This window comes from Mobula hypostoma, chromosome 26 (assembly GCF_963921235.1).
Source record: "Mobula hypostoma chromosome 26, sMobHyp1.1, whole genome shotgun sequence".
Lineage (NCBI taxonomy): Eukaryota > Metazoa > Chordata > Chondrichthyes > Myliobatiformes > Myliobatidae > Mobula > Mobula hypostoma.
The window spans coordinates 5,205,159-5,217,261 of NC_086122.1; the positions used below are offsets into that span (position 1 = coordinate 5,205,159).

The 12,103-nt window shown below is 47.1% G+C and overlaps 1 protein-coding gene across 1 annotated transcript in view; it reads right to left on the bottom strand.

Moving 5' to 3' along the window:
• Positions 1–12,103, bottom strand: part of col9a2 (procollagen, type IX, alpha 2) — a 174,117-nt gene that overhangs the window by 24,077 nt on the left and 137,937 nt on the right. Inside the window, exons 20-23 of the mRNA XM_063033572.1 lie at positions 8,972–9,016; positions 3,785–3,838; positions 3,619–3,672; positions 2,335–2,388 (exon numbers count right to left, since the gene is read on the bottom strand). Coding sequence (XP_062889642.1) covers positions 2,335–2,388; positions 3,619–3,672; positions 3,785–3,838; positions 8,972–9,016 — 207 coding nt within the window. The remainder of the gene's footprint in view (positions 1–2,334; positions 2,389–3,618; positions 3,673–3,784; positions 3,839–8,971; positions 9,017–12,103) is intronic.

Here is a 12,103-nt window from a genome sequence, read left to right on the forward strand (position 1 = left end):
TCGAGTCCTGACTCCTCCCAAAATAAACCCATCCAGCAGCTGGCCTTTTGTGGTGTTAATCCATTGTAATCTGTTCTTCCTAGGAAGTGCAGTTGATCACTGTGGGTACTTTCATTGCTTGGAAATCTTTGGACATGCTCTCCACCAGGAACAAAATCCTAATCCTAATTCTGCTGAACTGCCCATCTCTCTGGTCACTCCAGGACAGCCTAGAGTATTGGTGTGTCTGTGGTCTGCTCCATTCTCACAGCACGGAGTCCCCTACTCAGTCACAATCAGCAGAAACACGTGGTGCTGCCACAATTCAGCAGACAAATAGGGAGAGGTCCCTTTGACAAGGCATTGTGTCATGTCTGGAACGCAACATGAAGGAGTGAAAAACCTTACGAGTCTGCTAGGAAGTTGGGCCCAGTATCTGCAAACCCATGAGCTCCCTGGAGGCAGGAGAATGAAGAGGACGGCCAGTCCTGGGCTTAGAGGACTGTGTATTTGCATGGGGGGGGTGGGAGGAATGGGGCTTGTTTCACTGTGGTTACTTTGTTGAATGGTTTGCTCGGTTTTGTTGCGTTCTGTATTGTCCTGCTGAACATCATGGGCTTGCTATGTTGGTGCCGGAATGTGTGGTGACACTTGCACATCCTTAGGTGTTTTTGGTTGTCAACGCAAACAGAAACAACACATGTCCCTGTATGTTTCCATGTACAGGTTATAAATAAATACTGTGTACTGTATCAGGAAGGCTTTGGAGAGGGTGCAGGAGAGATTCTGCCTGGTTTAGAGAGTGTGTGCTATCACGAGAGGCTGGACAAACGGGGGTTGTTTCCTCTGGAGCGGTGGAGGCTGATATAGGTTTATAAGATTATGAGAGGCATAGATTGAGTAGACAGGGACTATCAGTTTCCCAGGGTTGAAATGTCTCACACCAGAGGGCAGGCATTGAAGCTGAGAGGGGGTAGGTTCAAAGGGGATATGAGGGGTAAGTTTTTTACTCAGAGAGTGGTGGATGCCTGGAATGCGCTGCCTAGTGTGGTGGTAGAGGCAAATACATTTGAGGCTTTTAAGGGACATTTAGACAGGCACATGAATGCGAGGAAGATGGAGGGATATTGACATTGTGTAGGTAGGAGGGATTAGTTTTGTTTTTTTTTTAAATTTTAGCTGGTTTAGCACAACATTGTGGGCCATCAGGCTCCTGTGCTGTTCTAAATTCGAAAATCTGAACCAGTGGAACTGGAACTAGAATTGGTTTATTATTGTTACCCGTACCAAGATACAGTGAAAAGCTTGTCTTGCCTACTGATCATACAGAACAAATCACAGATCATACAACAGGAATGGTAGAATAAGGGAGCTGGTTCAGATCACAAGTGAGAGTTCGGGTCGATAGTGTCTATGGTTCAGAGGTAGGGTGAACTAATGTGATTGAAACAAATGGCAACTGGTTCGAAACAGGATCAGACACGAGGGGTAAGCCCAGGGTATCCTCACCACTCAGCACTTGGCTGTGCCTGGTGCACAGTTGAAAATAGGACCAGATTGTTACAGTCAGCACAAGTGAGACTGAGTGTGAGAATGGGCCCTGGACAAATGACCCTCCAATCAGTGCTCAGCTGAACAGTGCAGGTGATTCACAGAGATACCAGTGAGCCAAGGCTGTGGAAAATGTCAGCAAACTGTCAGCCAATTGAGCATTTGAAGAAAAATAGAAATTTCCTGTCTCCCTCTGTGCCAAACAAAACCCGTGTCATTTCCAGACAGCCCTTAAACACCTCGATGTTTCCAATTCCATTCAACAAACACTTCTTTTAATTCAGCTGCTCACTCCGTGTTGTCCATTTTCTGTGTCAAATTCTGTCCCATCTCAGCACGACACAGGAAATCCTGACACAGAGACCTGTCCCCCACCGGCAGCTGACCAGAACCTACAGGACTCAACAGGGCACTTCTTACAAGCTGTGGAGGAAGGTGGAAAACCAGATCATTTGGGGGAAGCTTTGAAATTACAGCAGGAGATTTGTCTCCGTTTCCCTCAGCCCAATTCCTTTTGAACAAAGCTCCCTGAGCAAGACAGCAAGTTCAAACGTGGCCTTCTGAAAAAACAAACACTACTCTCTTTATGACCACGCCTTTCCATCACCATCAAAAATTAAAGCACAACTTTACTCAAATTAAAAGACTGAACTTCCTTTTCATACTGAAGTGAAACCACACTAAATTTTTGAAGAATAGAGACCAAAAATACTGCAGGTATGTGGATATGATCCTGTTTCTGACTTTCCTGCCAGCTGTATGAATGTCCCTCTCCATTAGAGCGGGCTGATTTTCAGTACTTACAGCCTTGCCTCTGGGCCCTGGGGGACCGCTTTCACCAAGCATTCCTCTGTCACCCTGATGGGAGAGAAACACATTCAGTCAAATGCTGTCGTTAACTGAGTGGCAAACATCAGTGGGCTCAATATCTGAGCAAAGGGGTCCTGCAGTCACGTCGGGTCAAAAGTATTAGCTCGTGACTTCAGCAGTTCAAGAGGATGTTTTCTTGGTTTTGTCCTGAGTGTTGGTAACGTAAAGCGAGAGACACCTTACTCTGATCTACACCACAGCTGAGGCCATCAGGGTGAGTTGTTTCATTTCAAATATTTTTTATTGTTTTTTTAAATAAAGAGAGCATAGTATAAAGAAGGTTTGTGCAATTCATAACAAATGTATCAAATGTACAATTCACATCTATGAAAGAGATGCACCCATAATACAGTCATGCTTTAGTTGCCTCCCTGCCCCAACCCACTCCTCCCAATCCCCATCTCCAAACCATCATTGCATTAGCAAGAGGGGTTTAGCGGAACCCCACAGAGCTGCATTGGAGGGTGAGTTGTTGAGACAGGAAAGACTTAGATCAATCTTCGGGAAGAAACATTTTCTCGAAGAAACCTTTGCGAGAGCTGAGGTTTAGGTCAAGGGGAAGGAAGTTCATCACCAGGACCCTGGTTAGCATCAGTGGGGATGGAGTGCTGTTTCCTTCTGTGTATGATGCACTCCCACTGTGAATGGCACATACACCACAGGGACAGGAGAGGCTGCAGCAGTTCGACATGCCCTCTGTACATTCAATCATCACCCAGTGTCTAGAGCTGTTGGTCCTCCCAGATTGTTCCACTCTCCAGAAATAATGTTCCCAGAACTGGAAGTAAGCCAGCAGAGAAATCAGTGGGGAATTAAATAAATGAATAAATAAATAAATAAATAAGGAGGAGAATCATGTTAGAATGAGAAAGCAGTAAACGGTGAGGATAGATGTGTTGGGAGTGACCTTCAAAACCTCCCACCATCTCTATAATTTCCCTTAATGCCAACCCACCCAACCCTATAGACCCCAATCCCACCTACTCACCCCATCCTTCAACCTCAGCCACCTTACACTGGGAACCATGGAGCAACGTGCTATGTACTGGAGCTCGTAGAGCCCAATGTCAACACAAACTTGACACGTAGGCTCAGATGGATGTGACCTGACCCCCTCGAAACCCTGGGTCAGGGCGTACTTGTGAAGGCCTGCTGCAGCTACCACAGCATCAGTTCCCACCTTAGCGCTAGTAGATCTTCAAATGTGTGCACACTCACCCTCAGGCCCACAGGTCCTGGAGGGCCAATCTCCCCTTGAGGTCCAGGCTCACCCTGTCAACACACACACACACACAATTAACTTTCCACCTACTTTAGGCCACAGACAGAAAGCTGTAACAGAGGCAGCAGCAAGGTGAATCAGAACAAATGGTGCTTTCCTTACCATTTTACCTGGGGGACCAGACAAACCCGTCATTCCTCGCACACCACTTTCACCCTATTGCAAAAATACCATCAGTTACTGAAGAGAATACTATCAACCAATTTTTTTTTTAAAAATAGACATTTATTCAGAGAAAACAGTAACAAAGGGGTAAAATATTCCAGGACTCCTCCCAGGAGTATTGTAAGACACAATGGAATGAAGTTACAGAGGAATCAAACATCTGTTCAAAGTGTAAATACAAGAGATACGGAACTCAAGCAACACACTCAAAATGCTGGAGGAACTCAGCAAGTCGGCAGTATCTGTAGAGGGACATAAACAGTCAACATTTCGGACTGGGATGAAGGGTCTCAGCCCAAAACATTAGCTGTTTGTTCCTTGCAATAGATGCTGCCTGACCTGCTGAGTTCCTCCAGCATTTTGCATGTGTTGTATCTGATCAAATGGCCAGTTTTGAGCTCCCAAATATCAGTAGAATATATTCATATACAAAAATGTTTCTTTGAGGAAGTTTTGAGCTCAATATATCTGCTAATTTCTTGTCTTGACAGATCTCAGGAGAGAGAGCAGTTGCTTTCGGAGTCAGGTGTGGGGCATGCACACATGCAATCAGTGTGGTCTATCCAATGACAGACCAAAACAGGCAGATGAAGGAGGTCAGGGCAGATGCTCAGGCTATAAATCAGCCCTCTGGGACTATAAAGACTTAGAAATACTGTGGATCGCGGGAGAGAAACAATGTACAAGGAATTGTTCTGTGGATCATGGTGTGTGTTCTGGGGTGGGAGTAGATGGATCATGGGCTATGAAGTCTAGGTTGGGAGAGTGTGGTGACATCCGTCGGTGGATATGGTGCCTTGTGCATCAGGCCAGGTAATCAGGCTGGGGTGTTGGGACTGATAGTGAATGACATTCAATCTGGAGATCAGTTTTCAAAGTCCATCCTGGAGATGGTCAGGAATGGGATTGCCCTGAAGTCCTGCCATTTTGAAGATTGCTATGATAGGATGGGTCAGCTTGGTGCTAGACCGAACTGGGAATCAGCTAGAAATTGTTTGTGCTGCAGATGATGTCAACATTGGGTTGAAGATCTAGAGTGGGTCAGTCACTGGTGGTCATAACTGATGGGCCGGGTAGGGGAGCAGTGAGCCAATAGGGAGCTGCTGTGACAAAAAAAATTACGTTACTTATAATGGTCCTTCTTGAATTTGATTCCTAGTGCCAGACGCCATGAATTTTGCCATGTTAAAGCAGAGCCCTGTAAGTCCCACCTCACAATCACCATTAAGACAAGTGTTGCCCACTTTGTCCAAGGACGTGCATGCACAGCTCAGAAGGATGTCCCAGGAGGAAGAACAAGAGAGTCCATAGAATGATGGGAGTAGTCAGATGATTTACAAGAACAATGATCTCCATGGTGGGACCTCATAGGATGAGGGAAATTCCTTTGCTCGGGGACTAGTGAATCGGTGGAAATCTCTGTTTCAGAAGGTAGCTTAGATAGAGTTTGAATGGCTAAGCGGATTAGGTGACAATGGATCGAATGTGGGAAAATTGGTCACATGGGGGTAATTGGACGGCAGAAGCTGTTGCCTCACTGGTCCATCTGCCCCGTCCTTGCTTGTGTGGAATTTGCACTTTCTGCCTGTAACCAGGTGGGCTTCACACACTGTAGCCACTCCAGTCTCCTCCCACATCCAAACAATACAGAGGTCAGCAGGGTAATTAACATGTGTAAATTGCCTGGTGGGTGGGTGGGTGGGTGTGTGTGTGTGTGTGTGTGTGCGCGCTTGTGTGTGTCTTTGCATGAGTTTGTGTATGTGCGTGTTTGCAAGTGTGTGTGTGTTTGTGTGGGGTGGGGGAGGTGGTTGAGTTGATGGAAATGTGGAGATGATGACTGGGATTAATGTACTGTGAGCTTGATTGCCAGTGTGTATTGGAAAGATGAAGTCCACATCCATTTTGTGACTGCATGATTCTATGAACTTGGATGATCATGTTGAGTGGTAGAGCAAGCTCGGAGTACGCCTACACCTCATGTCTACGTTAGACCAACCTGCATTTTCCTCTGAGGAAATAATTCATGGACTTCATAGAACCTACTGTAGGCGTACAGTTCCTCAATATAATTGGTTTTAAATGACAAGGAACATCAGAATGTGGCAGTTTTCAAAGGAGCGGTTACACCTTTGGAATTAATATCCACTGCAGTGGAAGGGAAAAGGAATCGTTCCTGTAAGTGGTAAGTCCTGACAGTGACCAACACCACTGCCAATCATTGCAGCTAGAAATGGAAATCAAAAATATCTGTGGATGCTGAAAATCTAAATAATGCAATGGAAACACTCGTCAGGTCAGGCCACACCTGTGTGAAGAAGAACTGAGATAAAATCTTAGTTCGATCACCCTTCATCAGAACTGAAACTGGAGCTTTGCTTGAAAGTGGGAATTCTCAGGGCTGCAGGGAAAGTGTGGGAGAGTGGGTACGATTGGTGAGTGTGGGAGAGTGGGTACGATTGGTCAGTGTGGGAGAGTGGGTACAATTGGTGAGTGTGGGAGAGTGGGTACGATTGGTGAGTGTGGGAGAGTGGGTACGATTGGTCAGTGTGGGAGAGTGGGTACGATTGGTCAGTGTGGGAGAGTGGGTACGATTGGTGAGTGTGGGAGAGTGGGTACAATTGGTGAGTGTGGGAGAGTGGGTACAATTGGTCAGTGTGGGAGAGTGGGTACGATTGGTCAGTGTGGGAGAGTGGGTACGATTGGCCAGTGTGGAAGAGTGGGTACGATTGGTCAGTGTGGGAGAGTGGGTACGATTGGTCAGTGTGGGAGAGTGGGTACGATTGGTGAGTGTGGGAGAGTGGGTACGATTGGTCAGTGTGGGAGAGTGGGTACGATTGGTGAGTGTGGGAGAGTGGGTACGATTGGTGAGTGTGGGAGAGTGGGTACGATTGGTGAGTGTGGGAGAGTGAGTACGATTGGTGAGTGTGGGAGAGTGGGTACGATTGGTGAGTGTGGGAGAGTGGGTACGATTGGTGAGTGTGGGAGAGTGGGTACGATTGGTCAGTGTGGGAGAGTGGGTACGATTGGTGAGTGTGGGAGAGTGGGTACGATTGGTGAGTGTGGGAGAGTGGGTACAATTGGTGAGTGTGGGAGAGTGGGTACAATTGGTGAGTGTGGGAGAGTGGGTACGATTGGTGAGTGTGGGAGAGTGGGTACGATTGGTGAGTGTGGGAGAGTGGGTACGATTGGTTAGTGTGGGAGAGTGGGTACGATTGGTGAGTGTGGGAGAGTGAGTACGATTGGTGAGTGTGGGAGAGTGGGTACGATTGGTGAGTGTGGGAGAGTGGGTACGATTGGTGAGTGTGGGAGAGTGGGTACAATTGGTGAGTGTGGGAGAGTGGGTACGATTGGTCAGTGTGGGAGAGCGGGTACGATTGGCCAGTGTGGAAGAGCGGGTACGATTGGTCAGTGTGGGAGAGCGGGTACGATTGGTGAGTGTGGGAGAGTGGGTACGATTGGTCAGTGTGGGAGAGTGGGTACGATTGGTGAGTGTGGGAGAGTGGGTACAATTGGTGAGTGTGGGAGAGTTGGTACGATTGGTCAGTGTGGGAGAGTGGGTACAATTGGTGAGTGTGGGAGAGTGGGTACAATTGGTGAGTGTGGGAGAGTGGGTACGATTGGTCAGTGTGGGAGAGTGGGTACGATTGGCCAGTGTGGAAGAGTGGGTACGATTGGTGAGTGTGGGAGAGTGGGTACGATTGGTGAGTGTGGGAGAGTGGGTACGATTGGTGAGTGTGGGAGAGTGGGTACGATTGGTGAGTGTGGGAGAGTGGGTACGATTGGTCAGTGTGGGAGAGTGGGTACGATTGGTCAGTGTGGGAGAGTGGGTACGATTGGTGAGTGTGGGAGAGTGGGTACGATTGGCCAGTGTGGAAGAGTGGGTACGATTGGTCAGTGTGGGAGAGTGGGTACGATTGGCCAGTGTGGAAGAGTGGGTACGATTGGTGAGTGTGGGAGAGTGGGTACGATTGGTGAGTGTGGGAGAGTGGGTACGATTGGTCAGTGTGGGAGAGTGGGTACAATTGGTGAGTGTGGGAGAGTGGGTACGATTGGTCAGTGTGGGAGAGTGGGTACCATTGGTCAGTGTGGGAGAGTGGGTAGGATTGGTGAGTTTGGGAGAGTGGGTACGATTGGTGAGTGTGGGAGAGTGGGTACGATTGGTGAGTGTGGGAGAGTGGGTACGATTGGTCAGTGTGGGAGAGTGGGTACCATTGGTCAGTGTGGGAGAGTGGGTACGATTGGTCAGTGTGGGAGAGTGGGTACCATTGGTCAGTGTGGGAGAGTGGGTACCATTGGTCAGTGTGGGAGAGTGGGTACGATTGGTCAGTGTGGGAGAGTGGGTACCATTGGTCAGTGTGGGAGAGTGGGTACGATTGGTCAGTGTGGGAGAGTGGGTACGATTGGTGAGTGTGGGAGAGTGGGTACCATTGGTCAGTGTGGGAGAGTGGGTACGATTGGTGAGTGTGGGAGAGTGGGTACAATTGGTCAGTGTGGGAGAGTGGGTACGATTGGTCAGTGTGGGAGAGTGGGTACGATTGGTCAGTGTGGGAGAGTGGGTACCATTGGTCAGTTTGGGAGAGTGGGTACGATTGGTCAGTGTGGGAGAGTGGGTACAATTGGTGAGTGTGGGAGAGTGGGTACGATTGGTCAGTGTGGGAGAGTGGGTATGATTGGTCAGTTTGGGAGAGTGGGTACCATTGGTCAGTGTGGGAGAGTGGGTACAATTGGTCAGTGTGGGAGAGTGGGTACCATTGGTTAGCTCCTTTTTATTTCTTTAGAGATATAGCACAGTCACAGGCCCTTTCGGCCCAACCAGCTTCTGCTGCCCAATTACACCCATGTGACCAATAGACCTCCTAACTCATACGTCTCTGGGTTGTGGGTGGAAGCTGAACCACCCAAAGGAAACCCACATGGTCATGGGGAGAACGTACAGTCTCCTTACAGAGGCAGAAGGCCAGCTGCGTTCCTGGCAGGCAAGCCAAGGGCACAGCCAACTTCCATGGAGACTGGAATCTACACAGACACATCCACATTGGTTTCGGAATAGATACCAGATGAAATGGACAGCATATTTCATTCAGTTGTGCCTTTAATGGAAAGGTTTGACGAAAGTTCAGTTACCTTGGCTCCAGCGGCTCCCTTCTGACCAGGCTGCCCTGATAAACCCTGGCAAAGGAAATGGCATTGATTAATTACTGCAGGGGAACAGATGGATGTTGTAGTAGAAACTATAACATGATTTATTTTCAATTGCCTTTCTATTCATTCACACAAAGGGGTCAAATCTTCCCAGGGTACAATCCTTGGAGGTACCGGCTCTCCCTGGGGTACAGTTCCTGTGGATTCTGAATCTCCCTGGGGTTCAGTCCCTAAGCGTACCAGCTCTCCACTGGGTACAATCCCCGGAGGTACTGACTCTTCTCAGGATACAGTACCTGAGGATTCTGACTGTCTTCAGAGTTCAGTCCCCAAAGGTACTGATTGTCTCCTGGGTACAGTTCCTGAAGATGCTGACTCTCCCTGGGTTACAGACTCAAAGATACCGACTCTCCCCAGGGTACAGTCCCTGGGGGAACCGACTCTCCTCAAGGTACAGTCCCTGGGGGAGTCGACTCTCCCCAGGGTACAGTCCCTGGGGGAGTCGACTCTCCCCAGGGTACAGTCCCTTGGGGAACCGACTCGCCCCAGGGTCCTGTCCTTGGGGGAACCAACTCTCCCCAGGGTACAGTCCCTCGGGGAACTGACTCTCCCCAGGGTACAGTCCCTCGGGGAACCAACTCTCCCCAGGGTCCTGTCCCTGAGGGTTCTGTCTCCAAGGTACAGTCCTGAAGGAATCTTTAGAAGAGTCACATTGCTTAGAACATAGAACAGCCCTTCAGCCCATGATGTTGTGCTGACCTTTAAACCTACTCTAAGATCAATTGAACCCTTCTCTCCTATGTAGACTTCCATTTTTCTATCATCCGGTGCCAATCTATAATGTATCTGCCACTACCAGCATCCCTGGCAGAACATTTCATCCATTCACATTTCTCATATTCCTCTCCATACATTCCTCCAAACATCTTACAATTATGCCCCCTGGTGTGAGCCAGTTTCCTGATGTATCTGCTCCATCGATTCATCTTATCATGTTGTACACCTCTATCAAGTTGCCTCTCATCCTCCTTTGCTCCAAAGGGAAAAGCTCACTTAACTTATCCTCATAAGACCTGCGCTCTAATCCAGGCAACATTCTGTGCATCCTCTCTGAAGCCTTCCTTAGGTGATCAGAACTGCACACAATATTCCAAGTGTGGTCTAACCAGACTTTTATAGAGCTGTAACATTACCTTGTGACTTTTGAAATCAATCCCTCAACTAATGAAGATCAACACACCAAACGCCTTCTTAACCACCGTGTTAACTTGTGCAGCAACTTTGAGGGATCTATGGATGTGGAGGGATGTGAAGTGTGGGAACTTTGCACACTCCTGTCATTTCCTCAAATACATACTATACCATCCTTTGGTCTACCTATGGGGTAGATGATACCAATCATTCTTACAATAAACACTATGATCTCACATATATCTCTTTCCTCCTGAAAGTAACCATATAACATATAACAATTACAGCACGGAAACAGGCCATCTTGGCCCTTCTAGTCCGTGCCGAACTCTTACCCTCACCTATTCCCACCGACCTGTGCTCAGCCCATAACCCTCCATTCCTTTCCTGTCCATATATCTATCCAATTTAACGTGCCTCACACTTCTGCAGGAAGCTTGTTCCACACAGCTACCAGTCTCTGAGTAAAGAAGTTCCCCCTCATGTTACCCCTAAACTTTTGCCCTTTAACTCTCAACTTATGTCCTCTTGTTTGAATCTCCCCCACTCTCAATGGAAAAAGCCTATCCCCCTCATAATTTTAAATACCTCTATCAAGTCCCCCCTCAACCTTCTACACTCCAAAGAATAAAGACCTAACCTGTTCAACCTTTCTCTGTAACATAGGAGATGAAACCCAGGCAACATTTTAGTAAATCTCCTCTGTACTCTCTCAATCTTATTGACATCCTTCCTATAATTTGGTGACCAGAACTGTACACAATACTCCAAATTTGGCCTCACCAATGCCTTATACAATTTCAAAATTACATTCCAACTCCTATACTCAATGCTCTGATTAATAAAGGCCAGCATATCAAAAGCTTTCTTCACCACCCTATCCACATGAGATTCCACCTTCAGGGAACTATGCACCATTATTCCTAGATCCCTCTGTTCTACTGCATTCTTCAATGCCCTACCATTTACCATGTATGTCCTATTTTGATTAGTCCTACCAAAATGTAGCATCTCATATTTTTCAGCATTAAGCTCCATCTGCCATCTTTCAGCCCACTCTTCTAACTGGCCTAAATCTCTCTGCAAGCTTTGAAAACCTACTTCATTATCCACAATGCCACCTATCTTAGTATCATCTGCATACTTACTAATCCAATTTACCACCCCGTCATCCAGATCACTAATATATATGACAAACAACATTGGACCCAGTACAGATCCCTGAGACACACCACTAGTCACCAGCCTCCAATCTGACACACAGTTATCCACCACTACTCCCTGGCATCTCCCATCCAGCCACTGCTGAATCCATTTTACTACTTCAATACTAATACCTAACGATTGAACCTTTCTAACTAACCTTCCGTGTGGAACCTTGTCACATATCCGTCCACTCTGATTCTCTAAGGGACCAATTTTATCCCTCACTATCCTTTTGCTATTAATATAACTGTAGAAACCCTTTGGATTTATTTTCACCTTATTTGCCAAAGCAGCCTCGTATCTTCTTTTAGCTTTTCTAATTTCTTTCTTAAGATTCTTTTTACATTCTTTAATATTCCTCAAGCACCTCATTTACTCCAAGCTGCCTATATTTATTGTAGATCCCCCTCTTTTTCCGAACCAAGTTTCCAATATCCCTTGAAAACCATGGCTCTCTCAAATTTTTAACCTTTCAACCTAACAGGAACATAAAGATCCTGTACCCTCAAAATTTCACCTTTAAATGACCTCCATTTCTCTACTACATCCTTCCCATAAAACAAATCGTCCCAATCCACTGCTTCTAAATTCTTTCGCATCTCCTCAAAGTTAGCCTTTCTCCAATCAAAAATCTCAAACCTGGGTCCAGTCCTATCCTTCTCCATAATTATATTGAAACTAATGGCATTGTGATCACTGGACCCGAAGTGCTCCCCA